The 17,731-nt window shown below is 51.0% G+C and overlaps 1 protein-coding gene across 3 annotated transcripts; it reads right to left on the minus strand.

Annotated features, from left to right (window-relative positions):
- Positions 1-185: 185 nt before the first annotated feature.
- MORN3 (MORN repeat containing 3) lies at positions 186-14,760 on the minus strand. 3 transcript variants are annotated; one of them, XM_045534903.1, is made up of 6 exons: positions 14,669-14,750; positions 12,130-12,293; positions 6,197-6,354; positions 4,617-4,776; positions 2,813-2,997; positions 186-2,600 (listed from the first exon to the last, which is right to left on the minus strand). In XM_045534903.1, the coding sequence occupies exons 2-6, from the start codon at positions 12,272-12,274 to the stop codon at positions 2,523-2,525; spliced, it is 726 nt and encodes a 241-aa protein (XP_045390859.1). In that variant the 5' UTR covers positions 12,275-12,293; positions 14,669-14,750; the 3' UTR covers positions 186-2,522. The 3 variants fall into 3 exon arrangements, with proteins under 3 accessions (XP_045390859.1, XP_045390858.1, XP_045390857.1); XM_045534902.1 differs by having other exon boundaries at positions 2,511-2,997; positions 12,130-12,285; positions 14,669-14,760; XM_045534901.1 differs by having other exon boundaries at positions 2,511-2,997.
- Between the last annotated feature and the right edge of the window lie 2,971 nt (positions 14,761-17,731).

Genomic DNA, 17,731 nt, shown 5'->3' on the forward strand with positions numbered 1-17,731 from the left:
TGAGACTCTGTCCAAAAAAAAAAAAAAAAGAATCACCCACTTGACTTGTGAAATGCAGATTTCTAAGCCCTCCCCGTGGAGATTCTAATTCAAGTTGGTCTGGGTGTGTCTCTGAAATCTAACAAGCAGCCAGCTACTCTCACACCCAAGCAACTTAGGCAAACACAGCTAGTTACAGCATAGTCTCTTTAACTTCAGTTTTATTTATCCCTTGAATAGGTAATACATTCACTTAGTTCCAAACAAAACAGTGAAAAGTTACTCTCTCACCTTTGTTCCCAGGTCCCCAGTTCTACACAGAGACAACCATTGTTGCCAGTTTATTGTGTTCCCATCCATATTTTATATATAAACAAGCACACTATCCCCCTACTTTTTCTTAAAAAATGGTAACCCTCTATAGGTGAGCCTCTGTACACACACTCTGCATCCTAAAATCACACAGACCTAAGTGTAAGCACAGTACTAGCTTGGTGACTTGGGAACTTCTCTGAACCTCAGTTTCCTCCTCTAAAATGGCAGCAAAAATAGCAGGACACCTTACAGGTTATTGGGGAGTTGCAGGAGAGAAGGCTTGCGAAGCCATCAGCACAGGGCCTGGCACAGAGTAAGCACTCCGTATCTGGGATCACTGTTCATTCTGCATCCCAGGTGGCCAGGCTTGGCTTCCTGGTACCAGAGGTACAGACTAAGAACCACACCCTTGGTGAGGCCACCCCACTTAAAATTTAGGGGGCAGAAAGAATCTCTGTAAAGTAAATGAGCATCTATTGAGACTTTGTGCCAGGGACTTGCTGAAGTCTTCATGAACATCACTGTATTTCAGGGTTTCTCAACCTCAACACTTTTGACTTTGAACCGAATAGTTATTTTGTAGCATCTTTGTGTTGTATTAATAGCATGTTTAGCAGCATCCCTGGCCTCTACTCACTTGATACCAGTAGCATTCTTACCTGCCAGTTGGGACAACCAAAAGTGTCAGACATTGCCAAATGTCCCAAGGACAGTGGGGGGTGAGGGTGGGGAAGCCATCACCCCCAGTTTAGAACCCTGCCTTATTCATCCTCACAGCACCTAGCCACAGTAACCCCAGGTGGTAGGTATTGTTACTGTCCCACAGCACAAGTAAGGAAACCCAGAGAACAGAGTTTGGGTGACATTCCCAAGAACACACAGCTCTGGGATTCACACCCAGGCAGTCCGCCCAGAGCCTGCCTCCTACCCGTGCAGGAAAAGCCCTTGTCTCGGGAATGTTGTGGAGCTCTTCCTGCATGTCTGCTCCGCGATTGGCCTCAATACGTATTACTCCTCATTGTTACATGTTATCAGAGCCTCAGAATACACCTGTGAGCTCTCCTGAGTCCCGTTTTGCAGACGGGACAATGGAGGTCACCTGCTTAGGGTCACACATCCAGAAAATCAGGGGTCCTTGGCCCCAGCTCCGCGCCAGAATCACCTGGGACACTTTGTGACAGCCCAGGCTTCGCCCCAGGTGAATTAGGTGGGAATCTTGGGGACCTGGGCTCTTAAAGCTTTTAAGGCTTCCACAGGATTCCAAGGTTGAAAGCCCATGTGTTAGGTTGAAAAGCCAGGTCAGGAAGTTTTAATCTCAAATCTTGGCGGCCAGTGTGGCGGAATGCAGGCTCTTTCTCCTCTCCAGACTGTCTCAGAGGTCAGAGATCTGCCCTTTGTCGCCCAAGATGAGCCCAGACAGCCCGGGGGTGGGGGGTGGGGGTCTTCCCTCTTCACCTTCCATCCCTTCTGGGTCCCTCCCACCCCTCCTCACACTAACAGCCTCAGGCTCACGTCACCTGGTTCTCCTTTATTCTCATGCACTCCGGGATGAGATCACAGGACTAAGGCCACAGCAAGAGGGTCCCTGAGGCCAGCTGGGGAGAGAAGCACTGGCCCCTCTGTTGGCCAAGAATGATCCAGCGCTCGGGGAGTGAGGTACCCTCTGAGGGTGCCAAGGGTGTGCCTAGAGCTACTGCTCATTCCTCCCTCGGGAGCCGCACCGGTCTGAGCGGTTGGGTGACATGGGCTTGTGTTTCTCCTGAAACTTTGGTGTTCTCTCTGCAGGGGTGAGGGAGACCGTGGCATCTGAAAGGCTCAGTACCAGTGCCTTCTCCTCAAACCCTCACTTATGCCCACCCCAGAAGGGGCTAGGACTGTACCCCACTGGAAGGATGTGCAAATGGAGGCCTGGGGCTGACCACCTTACAAGGGCATCAGGGGTGAGCAGACCACCTCACTCTAACCCAGGCTCATGCCAGTCGGCCCAGGGTGCAAACAGGAAGTTTGGGGCAGGACTAGAGTGCACTGGTCTTCGGTGAAGCGGGTTTTGAAGGGGGAGGAACCAAAAAGGACCAACTAACTGGCTTGTTGGAGACAAGAAACCTGACCTCTCTGGTCCTGCCCTTGAGCCCTTTGGAGACCACAAGAGATCTAGATGTTGTTCTGGGCCCTGGAGCTGCCTCAGCCATGTCACAGGCTGGCAGGTGTGCCCACCCCCTCGCCCAGCATCAATCTCCTTCTTCCTCTGTCTTCTTGAACATGGCCAAGGCTTCCTGCAGCACACGGTCAGGGTCTAGAATTTTGACCTGGAGGGAAATAGCAAGGGGTTGATTTTGGGAGCATGGAAGACCCAGGCTGCCAGCCTCGTCAGGAGCTGCCAGCCTCGCTAAGGATGCCCCCACTGAAAACAAAGCCTGGTCTGTTCCCTGTCTGAGCTGGGCACAGCTGGGCGTGGCAGGGGGGTGCTGGTTTCTGTCTCTCTGGGTGTGGCCACAGGGCCCTGGCGAGGGCTGCCCACCTCAGGAATGGGGAACTGGGTGGGCTCAGGGGCCTCATCACGGCCAAAGTCAATCATCGTGCCGCACTTGGGCACATCGTCCACCCAGAAGCCTTCAAACAGCTGCCCGTGGTCCAGGTGGAAGAAACGTCCCGACCCGTTCTTCATGCCTCGCTTCCAGTAGCCCTCATAGCGGTTCCCGTTCTCTGGAGGAGGAAGGACAGGAAGGGATGTGTGCCAGGCACACCACACCAGGCAAGGCCACCAGGCAGGGCCCTCTGCCAGCCGTAGTGTGCTGACTCCTGCTGTATACAAGTATGAGCTTGTCATATTCTCAGTGAGCATTTACATGTTAGGCACCACGCTAAGCACCTTACAGATAGAAACCTCACAGTAACTCTAGGAGTTTTATCCTTTCTTTATGGATGAGGAAACCATGGCACGGTATAAGCAAATGTCCCGAGGTCACACAGCTAGGAAGAACTCAAGCCAGGATCTGAACCCAGGCAGGATGGCTTAAGAGTCTAGACCCTCAGAAATGATGTGCCGGCTGGGCGTGGTGGCTCATGCCTGTAATCCTAGCATTTTGCGAGGCCAAGGTGGGAGGATCGCTTGAGGCCAGGAGTTTAAGACCAGCCTGAGCAAGAGCAAGAATCCATCTGTACCAAAAATCAAATACATTAGCTGGGCGTGGTGGCGCACATCTGTAGTCCCAGCTACTCAGGATGCTGAAGCAGAAGAATCACCTGAACCCAGGCCCAGAGAGGCACAGTAACTTGCCCAGGATTACACACCTAGTGCTAAGAAGAAAAGAAAGTGGGTGCTGAGAAGAATGTGATTTAGGTGGCGTGGACAAGGAAGGTCTCTCTGAGGATGGGACAATGCAAAGATCTGGGAAAAGCATTTTAGGAACAGGGAACAGCAGTGCAAGAGCCCTGAGGCAGAAAGCGAGGGAGGAGCTGAAAGGAAGTTGGTATGAGAAAACCAAGGGATTCCAGGGGAAAAGAAGGGGAGGTGAAGCTGGAGGGGTGAGCAGGGCCAACTCATGTTGGGCCCCAAAGTCCACAGGAAGGGCCTTGAACTCAGCCTGAGGGTGACAGGCAGCTCTGGAAGGGTTGAAAGCAACGTGGCGATGAGGCCCAATTTGTGTTTTAGAAAGCTCACTCTGGTTGCTGTGTAGAGAGAAAATTCTCATTAATTACTCCTCCCTCTGCCTGGGATCACCCGTCCAGAGCTCAATGCAAAGGCATTCCGGCTCCTCTTCCTTCGGGTCTCCCTTCAAAGGTTCAAATACCGCCTCAGCGAGGCATTCCCTGACCCTGAGTCAAGCTAGACAGCCCCCGCCCTCAACGCCTTTGTCGCTTCCCAACACACCTTCCTGTTTTCTAAGGAGAATTCCTTAGTGCTTTGCCGCCACGATCCCCAGACCGCATAAGCGAGTGACGTGGCCTCTCTGTGCCTTGGTTCACTTGTAACGTGGGAACGACAGAGCTCCTCTCTTGGGGGAGGGGGGAGGGGATTAGAGGAGCTCAGCGCCGTGCGAGTGCGGGCGAGGAGTGCGGGCGGCGATTGTGGCCCTAAGACATTGTCTTAGTTATTTGCATGTTTGCTGCCAGGCTCCCCTGGTGGAGTGGAAGCTCTCTGAGGGGAGGGATGGGAGCCTCTTAGTCACCAAACGCCACACCCGAGCACGGCTCGGCGGGGGCGTGGCCAGCAAGACATTGGGGCGGGACTCGTGGGGGCGTGGCCTGGCGGGGCCACCGGGAAATGGCCGGAATGTGTTGGGGGCGGGGCCTGTGGGGACGGGTGGGGGCGGGGCACTCACTCAGACGCAACATGCCCTCCCTGTGAGGCTTGTCGTTCCACCACTGGCCCTCGTAGATGTCACCGTTGCTGTAGTACATGCGGCCCCACCCGCTGCGCTGGCTGCCACACCACTCACCCTCGTAATACTCCTTGGGTCCGAAAAACTGGATCCCATAGCCCTGAAAGCACGAAGGTGCCCCTGTTCACGGCGCCCCCACGGCTAGGAAAGCCCACCGTCTTCCCAGGCACCCCCAGCCATACACCTGGGCTTCTCACTGGCCTCCTTCTTCAGCCCTGCATCCAGCTGTCGTGAAAGATCTCCCTGCACTGTCCACTTCTCTCTGTCCCTCGGTGGCTGGGCCTTCATGCAGCCCTCCTCACAGGGCCCTCCCTCTCCTGGCCCCCAACCCCCCCCATGCATCCTCCATACAGCTGCCAGATGATCTTTAAATCACCCCCTGATCACGCCTGCCCCTCCCATTCTGATTTTGACCCAGAAAAATGAACATTAACATCACACCTAGTGTCCAACCACAGAGAATCAGGGACTCCTTGCAGATCACACCCAAGGAGGGTGGCTTGAGCAGCCCAAGTGTACCCCTCAAAATCCTGATCCCCACAGAACCCTGAAGGCCCCCACTACCCCCTCCTCACTCTCACCCCAGGGCAGACACACCCTGCCCTTTGACATGTCCTTCCCTTTGCCATTTCTGCCTCCAATCCTCCTCCCCCTTTTTTCTCCCTTGCCAACTCCCAGCATCTTTTGGGTTCCTTCTACAGGAAGCCTGCCCTGAATGCTCTAGGTTGGGCTTAATGACCTTCCTCTGGCACAGAGAAAAATGTCTACCCAACACCATATTATATGTAAATTGTTTATTTTGGGCTTTCTCCCCCCACTGGCCAATCAGCAGTCTGGGAGCAGAGAACATGAAATCCTGGGCTCTACCATAAAATGGAAATCATGATGATGATAAGTTGTGAGAGTTCATTGAAGTATCAGGTACATGTTCTAGGCTCACAATAGCAGCTGCCCAATTGCAATACTGTTATGATAACATCTTTATGGGCTGTGGTGAGTGAGGATGCATCCAAGTTTTTAAGAGTGACTTCAGGGAATCTGTGCCCCGTTCGGGTGTTTATGGGCTGAGCACATGCTTCTGGCTGGCTTCTGTCCCCCAGGATCTTCTCCTCTTGCCAAGGGTGTGGTCCCTGCTCTCTCTCACCCTCACTTTTCCCACCTCCCCCTTTATGCAGGCGTTCTCAGAGAGGGGTGCCCAGGGCACATAAAGCCAGGAAATGAGAGGGGAAGAGGGTGGAGGAGACTGTGCCCCCACAAGCCTGGCTGCCTTCTGGTAGCCACAGTTTCACGGGCTCCTCCCTGAGCCTTCTCTCTTTCTTCCTGTTTCCTGGGTTTTTGTTCTGAGAAGTCTTGACAATCCCCCCACCTCCTTCCTTCTCCCACCCACAGGCAACCTTGTCCTCCTCCCCTCAGACTACTCCCTCCCTTTTCTCCCCCTGCACACACACTGTCATACTCACACACACTGAGCCTGGCTGCCAGCTCCGCCCATGCCCCAGGGCGTGCTGGGAACCACTCACCGATTTCTTATCGTCTTTCCACCACCCTGAGTAGACTTTCTTGTACTTTCCGGTCTCTTGGTCAGGAAGGCTGAGCGTGCCATAGCCATCCCGCTTCCCAAACTTCCAGTCTCCCTCATAGATGGCTCCTTTCTTCTTCCAGACCTGTGTTCCTTTCCCTGGTGACACACAGAGGGGCCAACACTGCAGACATGGCCACCCTGGGGGATGGGGGCAGTGTGCTGCCTGGGCCCCAGGGAGCCCTAGACAGGACAATTCTTGAGCCCTGGGACCAGGTCTGTGCATCATATCTAGATGCTCAGCACCCAGGAGAACCCCAGGAAAGTTCTATTTCTACAAACTGTGGTTCTCCAGCCCTGTGCCCTGAAGCTAGATGGATAGAGGAAACTCAAGTAGAAATCCGCCCCTGCAGCATTTCAGCCTCACCTCTTAATAATACTGCATTGATAGCATAAGTGGCAAGGGGTTCTAGAACAGTCTGCATGTTTTCTTCAGTTCTCCTAAACACACGTGGTGGTGACCCATCTCCTACCAATTCAGCCTCCTCCTCCTACCCAACTCCTACCTTCCACACTGATCTCCAACCACTGAGGCCTCCATTCTGTGCCTGGAACATGCCAGCTGTGCTCCTGCCTCGGGGCCTTTGTCCCTGCTTGTCCCTGGGCCTGGAATACTCTTCAGTGTCACTCACTCCCTACCGCCTGCCAGCCTTTGTTCAAATCTCATTTTCTCAATGAGGCCTACCCTGAACACCCCATTTAAAACGACAAGCCTCCCCCTCCCCCTGCTCTGTTTCTTTCCCCGTCACTTATCAGCTCCTAACATAATGGATAACTCTTTGTCCTGGTGTCTAACGTCTGTCTCTTCGAGGAGAATGTGAGCTGCAGGAGGGCACAGATTTGGTCTGCTTTGTTCACTGCACCGCAGAACTGTGCCTGGCATGTGGTAGGTGACTAATAAGTGTTGAACAAATGGATGAATAAACGATCTGTGGAATACTCATATGGACCAAGTCATGTCTTAGTCCTTAACAGCCTGGGAGCAAATCTGACATTGTCCCTCCACACTTTGTGACCTCAGGCAAGTAACTTAATCTCTGGGCCTTAGATTCCTCATCTGTAAAATGAAGATAAGAATATCTTACAGGATAAACCTAAGTGTCAGATAACAGATGAATGGATTAAAAAAATGTGATATATATAATGGAATATTATTCAGCCTTAAAAAAGAAGGAAATCCTGACGTTTTCAACCTCATGAATGAACCTGGAAGGACATTATGCTATAAATAAGTGAAATACGCCAGGCACAGAAACACAAATACTGCTCGAACTCAGAAACAGAAAGTAAAAGAGTGGTTACCAGGAAGTGGAGGGTAGGGAAATGGGGAGAGGTTCAGTCAAAGGGTACAAAGTTTCAGGTTTAAGAGGTATGAGAGCTGGAGACTTAATGTACGCCATGGTGACTACAATTAAGATTGTACACTGCACTTGAACTTTGCTAAGAGTGGGTCTTCAGTGTTCTCGCCATACACACAAAAAAATGGTAATCATGTGAGGTGATGGATATGCTAATTAACTTGATTGTGGTAATCGTCTCAAAATGTAGACTTTTATCAAAACATCGCATTGTACACCCTAAACATATATAATTTTTATTTGTCAATGATACCACAATAAAGCTAGGAGAAAAAAGATCCAATTTTGTTGGTAATTACAGGACCATTCAAATTTTCTGTTAAAAGAAAAAAAATATCTCACGGGTTTGCTCTGATCACTAAACTCGGGGATATATGCAGAGCACTTAGAACAGGGGCTACAGATAGGACACATGATAGCCATGTTAGCCTTTGTTATTATATTTGCCCTTGAGGCCCATGGTCTGGCAGGGCCCACACTGCAGGGGACATCTGGTTGTTTGTACCTGTCCCATCCCCCCTCTCGGTCCTAGTTTTATTTCCTTTGGGGAACCACCCCTCCCCCACTCTCAATCCCCTGGGTTCAGGTGGGGCTGACTCCGCCCCCTGGCGGGCCCAGCCAATCAGCGTATTCTACCCACCCAGGGTAGATTGGTTCAGTGAAGGGCACGTGACCCGAGCTGGCCCAAGGAGACTGGGTGCTTGTCCTTCCTTGGAGCTATTGGCGCGGGGGGCAGGGGGTGGGGCGTCAACCTGCCCTGGACGCCAGGGGGAGGAAGCGGGCCTAAGAATGAACCCAACACAGAGGAAAACAAAGTGGAGAAATGGAGAGAGAGACCAAGTTCCGGTGACATTAAGCCTCCAAATCCAGCCATGGCTGAACCGTTGGATTCAGGGGGCCGCACTAGGGGATCTGGAGGGCCACATGTGGCCTTGAGGCCGCAGGTTCCCTACCCCTGAAAGCCATCCTAGAGTGAGCGTCTGTCTCTTGCAGATGAAACAGGCCTGAGGAATACCTGCATAGATCGGTTTCAGTATTCCAAGGTAGGTACTGAGGTGGAGGTAGGGCACTTAGTCTAATCTGGGGGCCCTGAGACTCCCTAGAGGATGTGACCTTGGAGCCGGGAAGGGCAGTCCGGGTAGAGGGAACTGCATGAGGAAAGGTGCTCATGACTGTGCCATCTGTGGGCGACTTCAGCCTCTCCTATTGCAGGCAAATGCGGGAGACTCCTATGGGAATCAGCAGATTATTAATCAGAGAGGAAAGGTGCCTTTTCTGCCCTAGTCCACGTTGAAAAATCCCAGTTCTCTGATTGGCACAGTTGGGTTACATGCCCACCTCTGTGACCAAAGTGGGAGAGGCCTATTATTAAAAGAAGGATGCAGGAGGCATCCAGGAGTCCAGTTAGGAGTTGATGTGTAGTCTACCCTCTACCCTGGGGAAACTCCTAATCTACCATGGAAACAAATGCCTAGTATAGGAGTCCGGAGACCGGGATTTAAGACCTGGCATTTTCTCTTACTGTTTCGATGACTGTATCAGTTGAGGGTTCAGAGTTCAGATGACGAAACAGAAACCACACTAAGTGTTTCAGAGAGAATTTAATCCAGGGGAGGGAAGCACTGAGAGTCTATACAGGAGACAGGCAAATTAGAGCCCAGCAAAGTAGGAAAAAAAGGGAAAAAAATAAAATAAAAACAATAAGAAGATCCCCATGAGGGTTAAAAAAAAAAAAGTTAAGTTTTTTAGCTTTTTTGCTAGCGCTGAAAGGTGATTTGCTGAAGCTGTAAGAGTCCTGAGTGGTCTCCCTGCCCCCACCACATTCACGACACAACAGCCAGAGTGGGTGTTACAGGACACGAGTCAGATAGTGTCAAGTCGTCTGCTCAAAGTCAGCCCCGTGTCTCAGAGTAAAATCATCATGGCTTTATGAGGGCCTGTGTTATCTGACTTACCTTCCCCACCCCATTGCCTCTCTGACCTCCTGCTCTTCCTCACTCTGTTCTTTGAACAGAGCTGCTCCAGCTGTTCCTCCCACCTGACATGCCAGTCCCTGCACTTGGCTGACTCCCTCACCTCCAGGAGAACCTACCTGCTCACTGAGGTGAGACCCCCCCCCTATTTAATTCTGCAAACCCAGAACCCCATTACCTTAACTATTTTTCTGTTTTCATAAATGTACTACCTCGAACATACTATATTATTATTTATTATATTTATTGTTTGCTGTCTGTCTGGCCCTGCTAAACGTAAGCTTCGTGAGGATAAGCATCTATGTTTTCTTAACTGCTACATCTCCACAGTATTTAACATGGTCCCTGGCACACAGTAGGTGCTCAATAAATATTGTGAAGTTGGTGTGAGTTGGGTTATTCCTAATTCATGTGGACTTATGCATTCAACACTTATTTGGTGCACCCCACTCTGAGTGTCAAGAAGTGAGGATATAGCAGTGACTAAACATGGCCCCAGCTTTTAAGCCGTGTCCTGTTTGCCCCTGGGATAAAGGCAAAAGTCACCATGGCCCATGAGGCCCTATATCATTGGCCCTACTGACCCGCCCACTCTCTCTCCCCTTGCTCACTCTGCTGCAGCCACACTGGCTTCCAGTCCGTTCCTTGATCAAGCCCCACTGCCTCTTAATACTGCAGTGCACCCTTCAGTCTGATTCCACTGCCCAGAAGACATGCCCCTCTGCCTGGTGAATTCATTCCCATCCTTCCAGGCTCAGCTGGAGCATCACCTCTCTATGTTCCCATGGCCCCTTCACATCTGGATGCCACCACTGGATGGTATCTGGATCTGGATGTCAACACTTTCAACCCCTTGACCTTGAGTAAGTTACATCCTCTCTCTGAGCCCCAGGTGCCTCATCTGTGACATGAGGATATTCCCTTACTGCGCAGGTTCTCTGCAAGACTGGCAGCTCCCTGAGGGTTGGGATTATGCCAGCTGCCCAGCACAGGGCCTGGCCTGGACCAGGAACTCAATAAGTATCTGTGGAGTTGTCCTCACCCTGCGTGATGACTGTCTTGACACTTCTAATCTGGTCAAACCACAGCAACTCACTTCAGTGTGGTCAAAGAGTGTCTTGAAGAGAGGGGCCCCAGATTGTCCAACAAGTCTGCTTTCGGCATCCCAGGCCTGTCAGCTCTGGGGCTACACCTGCAGGGCTGAGGGGAGGCTGCACTCACCTGATGGAAGGCTCACAGGGCCACGCCAGCCCACTGTCCTGTCACAGTTGCAGAAGCCAAGATCCGGAGAATGGGATGTGATTTACCTGAGGTCACAACTACTCCATGCTAGAGTCGGGTTCAGAACTTCAGTGTCCTGACTCCTAGTCCAGGGCTCCATCCACCCCACAAGGACTGAAAAACACACTAGGCATCTTTAACTGCACACAGAGTTCAGGATAGCTGCGCAAAATCTCACCTCTAAGTAAATGCTGAGGGTGGGTGCTCTGCCGCCTACTGGGTGGGGTCAGCTTTGGACAAGGAAGGTTTCTAATAGTGATCCCTGCCACACTCAGCCTTCAGAGTTCCAGGAGTTCCCCTTCTGCACAGACCCTGGGCTACACACTTGATAGGTATCATTTCTTATCTTTACAAATATTATTCCCATTTTACAGATGAGGAAACTGAGGCTCACAGTGGCATAGTGACTCACTCCAGGTCATGGTTGGTACAATCGGCATTCTGACCCAGGTTTATGGACTCCAAAGTACTTAACCCAGGAAAGCAGGAGAGCCCAGTGGACACAAGCACAGATCTGGAGTTGCAAGACTAGAGTGAGCAGGTGTGCCGCGTTTTTGAATAAAATCTCTTATCTTTTCCCCCATCAGGGTTTGGTATCACCAGGCCCTCCTCGCCCCCTGCTGGTCAGACCCGGAGCTGGCCCAGTTAGTCCAGTGGGAGCCCTGTTCTGGGGGGAATGAGGAGGATCCTCCCTCTCTGCTCAGACCCTGCACTCAGCCACTCAGCCGTCTGCAGAGCATCAGCACTGAGTCTGCAGCCCAGAATCCCAGTCGCAAGCCAGTCACTGGGGGGCTGTCATTTCCTCCTGCCAGCCAGCCCTATGCCCAACCCGAGTCTTACTATTTTTTTTTAATCTATAGTATGTTATGCTATGTTTTACTTTTTTTTTTTTGAGACAGAGTCTCACTCTGTCGCTCTGGGTAGAGTGCAGTGGCATCATCATAGCATCATAGCTCACTGCAACCTCCAAGTCCTGGGTTCAAGTGATCCTCCTGCTTCAGCCTCCCAAGTAGCTGGGACTACAGGCACAGCTACCACGGCCGGCTAATTTTTCTATTTTTTGTAGAGATGGAGTCTTGCTCTTGCTCAGGCTGGTCTTGAACTCCTGGCCTGAAGCAATCCTCCTGCCTTGGCCTCTCAAAGTGCTAGGATTTCAGGCCTGAGCCACTAGGGCCCACCTGCTCTCTGCTTTCTTGGCCCTGATCGAGCACCATAGCTCTGACCCACTCTGCCCACCCGAGCCCATGAAGGTCCCCACTCACCGTGTTTCATGTTGTCATTCCACTCGCCCACATAGTGGTCACCATTCACAGCAAACACCTGGTGCCGCAGTCCGTTCTTCTGGGCCTTCTGGTCCCACCCTTTCCACAGTGGCTCCGACTTTTTTGGGCATTTAGAGACTGGCATGGTGGCTGCTTCTGCAAGGCCGGAAGGTGTTGGCAAGTGGTCAGGGACACTGAGGCTCAGTGTGCCCTGTGTACTGCCAGGATCCTCAGCTCAAGGGGGGTGAGTCATGTGTGTTCTGGTCCCCAGGGCAGGTGAGCAGCCCTTGGTGGGGATCTTTTAGTGCTGGACTGACCCTTGGCTACCTCCACCCTTGCCTCTCCCAGGACCCCTCGGGGAGTCTGATGGCACAATCCCTTGGGAACCCAGGGAGACCAGTAGAGCAGGAGGGTTTGTGATGGCAGCAGGGAAAAGCTGGCCCTAGAGTCAGGGTGGCGGTCACATATTTAATAATCACTATGACCAATCAAGTGGGTGCTGGCCCCAAGGCTGGAGCAGCCCCCAGGGGGGCAGGGCAGTGGCAAGCACCAGGATCCACTCCAGGGGAGCAAGGGGGCAGCCAGGCCGCACTTTCCTGGCAGACAGCTGTCAACTGCACAGCCTGCAGGGGTGCCCCTGGCCCAGCGCCCAGCGCTTTGGTCCTACTTTCTCTGGTGGATAGAGCAGTGGCAAAGCCCGAGGGCTGGCTTTGCAGGGGTCTGTAAGCTGTTGGGAGAGCCCATCAATAAAAGATGCTGTCTCTAGAGTGACCAGCTGTCCTGGTTTGCCAGGGACTGAGGGGCTTCCTGGGACCTCAGACTTTTCAGTGCTAAAACTGGGACAATCCCAGGCACACCAGGACTGTTGGCCACCCTTCTACTTCTGACCTCTAAACTCTGCCTGGGCATGCTGTCCCATCACCTGGTTAGGTTTTTCTACCAGACTTGGGTCTCCTCCCAGCTCTGCCTGGTGCAGCTGCAGAGAGACTTTGGGTGGTCCAGAGCCTCTCCCTAGCGCCTGGGAGTCTCCCATCTGTTCTCCGCATGTCCCCAAGATCTCAAGCTCCACTACTTGTGTCTGTCTGTCTGTCTCCATGGGACTTGTGCAGGTTAATAAGATGATCTTCTCCAAATCCCAGGCACCCCTGCTCCCCTTCAGCAAACACCAGCTGTCTTCCTCCGTGGGCTCTGGGTACTGCACACACACACACACACACACACACACACACACACACTCACTCTCTCCAGTAGTGTTAGATACTCAGCCCTCAGCGTGCACAGGTGCTGACCAATCAGGATGAGCTTAGGGATGAGCCAGTTCCTGGAAGTCATGGTGTCCCAGGCATCCGCCCACCTGGGGCCAGCCACATGGCTGCATTTGCAGCAGTGCTTATACAGTGGCCGCAGTGCTTCGAGACCCACCTAAATGGCACCTTCTCCTTCTCGGAATGCCTGGGATCGGAACCTGCCAGCCTGCCCTGCCATCCACTCCCAAGAGAAGGAACTCCTTCAGTGTCCAGGACTGTGTCTTCTTTCTCTCTGTCTCCCACCACTTACAGTGCCTGGCGCATAGTGGGCCCTCAGCCAAGAAGAGCCAGGCAGGGTCTGACTGCACCCTTTTCTCTTTTTCTCTTCCCCCTCCCCTCCTCCCTCTGCCATTCACCCCTCTCCATATCATAACCTAGACATGGTGTGTGTGTGGGTCATTCATTGTTCCATGCTCTGGGTTGAAAGACAAGCAGGGGGAGGGCACCTCCAGGAATCTGACCAGGCCCTGGGGCCTGTGACACACTGGCTGTCACATATTTCCACAGTCATGCCTGGGAATAGGGCAAATCATTCCAGGCAAAGAAAACACCAGAGCAAAAGCTGGGAGGGGCAAAACAGCGTCAGTTCCTAAATTTTATGTTGTTGGGGTTTTTTCCCCTCCTATTTCCAAGTACCACTTGTACTATTATTAATTTTTATATTTAAATTAACTCACTGTAAAAAAAATCAATACATATATTGGAAAAAGGAGACATTGTTACATATCACTAGCATAAATAGAAAACCAGTATTAGGTCCCCTAAGGCAAAGGTAACTGGAAAAATAAAAACACTAAAAAGAGCCAGCTGTAGTCTTAGCGAGGAGGCTTACAGTTGGCTGAGCTCTAGGGTCTCTGCGGAAGAGAGAGACTAGCGAACGTTAAGAGAGGCGTTAATGCGGTACTGGCCCCACACTGACACTTTCTCTGTGGCTTGCTCAGAATTGGAAGAGAACATTGGGTGTTACTTAATGTTCACCAGTGTAACATAAATTATCCCCCATCCCACACTTTCGGGAATGTAGCTGCTACTGGAGAGGAGGTTGCGTCCTAACACCTGAGCCATTTAAAGGAAATGAAAGGTTTGCAACTGCAGCGGCAGCGCCAGACCCTGCCCAGGTTGTTTCGATGCTAAATAACAATAAAGACCACAATGGAAGGTGGAGGGGACGGGGCCCAGACGGCTGGTGGTCAGTCCCGAGTCCCGACCTGCGGCCCCTGACGTGCACTCACCCGGGGGTCGCAGCCTCCAGTTCCGCCTGCAGCTCGCGCCGCGTCTCCCCCGGCCTGGGTCGTTATGGCAACGCGCCGCCCGGGCCAAGCAACCTGTGGTGCCCGCCCCTTCCCGCCCAGACCTGGCAGCGGCGAAGTCTGAAGGGCAAACCCACATCACAGTGGTTCTTAGTCTGCTGGAGGTCGGGGCTGCTTTGAGCGTCTAAGGGAAGCTCCGGAGACCCTCCGCCCCTGGAGGATGGATGCGCGCACATCACCTTGCACCAGGCGGCTGAAGGCACTCCTCCGCTCGCACCCTCCAGTGGCTCTTGTTTCTCAGAGTAAACGCCACAGCCCAGTGGCCTTCGAGGCCCTGCGTGAGCTGCCCACCCCCTCCCGTTTCCTCTCTGACCGTGTCCCCTGCGCCTGACACACCTGCTTCCTTGCGGTTCTTGGAGAATGCTGGGCATGTTCCTGCCTCAGGGCCTTTGCCCGCTCCGTGCCTGCCGCCAGGACATCGTTTCCCCCAAAGCGCCCGGATCATTCCCTCCTCTCCTTCCGGGCTTTATTCAAAAGTCACCTTCTCAGTGAGGAGTTCCTGGAATCACCCTATTTAAAACTGGAATCTCAATATACACTTGCCAACCCTTATTCCTGTTGTATATTCTTTAGCACCTAGCACAAACATACACGCACATATCTTTTTTATTGTCTATTTGAAGACATTTTTTTCTTCCAATTTCTATTTTCAATGAAAATGTTCGAAACACATAAAAAACATAACTACAATGAACAACACCTGTTACCACCTCTGCCTAGATTTAACAATTATTGGCATTTTGCCATATTTGAAAGCAGAGACGTTTTTGTGTTTTTTCACTGCTATCTCCGTAGGATATAGAAGTGTGCCAGACACATAGTAGTTGCTTAATAAATATTTGTCAAATGAGACCAGGCATGGTGGTTTATGCCTGTAATCCTGATATATTGGGAGGCTGAGGCAGGAGGGTCACTGAAGGCCAGGAGTTTATGACTAACCTGGGCAACATAGCGAGACTCCGTCTCTACAAAAAATAGAAAAATTAGCCAGGTGTGGTGGCATGCACCTATAGTCCTAGCTACTTGGGAGGGTAAGGCAGGAGGATTGCCTGAGCCCAGGAGTTCAAGGTTAAGGTGAGCTATGATCACATCACTGCACTCCTGCGGGGTGACAGAGACTCTGTCCCTAAGAAAATAAAATAAATATTTGTCAAATGAATGAGTGATGTGCTTTCAGGGACTCCCATTCCAGGAGTCTGTGGTTCTCAGGTTAGAGACTGCTTCTAGAGAGGAACCAGAATCTCTAAGCACCAGTGTGGAAACTGTAATGTGCCCAGGGTATCCAGCTTACCCTAGCTGCTTCCCTCCCGAAGGGACCACTTTTTCTAATTTGCACAAAGATGTGGTGTGGGCTGGAGACAACCCTGAGAGTAGCTGTATTTTCCTGGGGTGGAGGTTCCCCTGCTGTGCGGAAGCAGCTCTGCCTTGCCCCAGACCCTGTTCTCAATGTGCCATCCAGGCTGCAGCCCCAACGTGGAGCACAGGCCAGGCTCAGGAGTTCGAGACCAGACCGTGCAAGAGTGAGACCCCATCTCTACTAAAAATAGAAAAACAATTAGCTGGGCAACTAAAAATAGAAAAAATTAGCCGGGCGTGGTGGCGCGTGCCTGTAGTCCCAGCTACTCGGGAGGCTGAGGCAGGAGGATCGCTTGAGCCCAGGAGTTTGAGGTTGCTGTGAGCTAGGCTCACGCCACGGCACTCTAGCCTGGGCAACACAGTGAGACTTTTGAGGTGATGAAAATGTTCTAAAATTGGCTGTGGTGATGGTCCCACAACTCCGAGTAGACTAAAAACATTGAATTGTACACTTTAAATGAGCACATTTTATGGTATGTGAAATAGCTCAATGAATGGGCGCCCTCTAGGGGCTCTCAGCTCTCCAGAGCGAGTCACAGACCACTTTTTTTTGAGACTTCTGCTGAATTAAAAATCAGAGAAATGCCAAATTACCACAAAGTGTGATAAATTTTGTTTAACTTTTTATTGAAGTGTAAAATACATACAGAAAAGTGGATATATCATCAGTGTATAGCTTGATAAATTTTCACAAACCGAACACAACCTTTTTGTGAAAACCGACAGTTTCTGGGACTGTCTCTCTCTCGGGAAAAATACCAAAAGTCTAAATTTGAGTCCCTTCATATATAGGATGCTGCTTCCAAGTGACTTTGTAGGCTCCCTCTTTTTTCTCTCCTTTCTCCCTTATTTTTTCCCTAATCTCTAAGGTTATGCCGTCAATGAGGTGGCTATTTATATTTAAATTTAAATCTAAGTTAAACAAAATTAAAAATTTCTCAGTTGCGCTAGCTTCACTCCAAGTGCTCAGTGGGCACCTGTGGCAACTGGCTACCATATGGGCGGGACAGCACAGATGCAGGACATTTTTGGTATCATAGAAAGTTCTAGTCGGCAGAGCTGCTCTAGGGATGAGCTTTGACTTCTAGCCTCAATCTCTTCTTTGGAAAATTTCCTTTTGCTTCTCTCTCCCCTCAACCCTGTTTCTTGAAAAAAAAAATTGGTCAGCAAAATACTCTGTCAGAACCAAACATAACGTCTGTAGGGATAAAGCAGTGGAAATCACAGTGTTTGAAAATAGTTGTTAGGCAATGAAATAAAGCTAATAAATCATCCCAAGGAAAAATGCATGGCCTCACTAGCAATTAAAGAAATGAAAATTAAAATAACCCTGCCATACCATTACATACTGTCTAGACTAGAAAAACGCGTAAAAATAATGGACTGTAATATTGGAAAGAGAGACACCATTACATGCTGCTAGCCACCATGCAATTAGGTAAATCCTCTTGAAGAACCATCTGGAACTGTGTTATAGGAACTGTAAAAACTATTTTCTGACTGAATAATTCCACTTAATGACTACTATTTATTCAGTATGTAGCTGATATGAGGCATAGGACTTGGCACTTTACATACTTTCAAAAAAATTTACTTCTCGCAAACATCCTTATGAGATTGATAGATATC

The sequence above is a fragment of the Lemur catta genome, chromosome 21, assembly GCF_020740605.2.
Source record: "Lemur catta isolate mLemCat1 chromosome 21, mLemCat1.pri, whole genome shotgun sequence".
NCBI lineage: Eukaryota > Metazoa > Chordata > Mammalia > Primates > Lemuridae > Lemur > Lemur catta.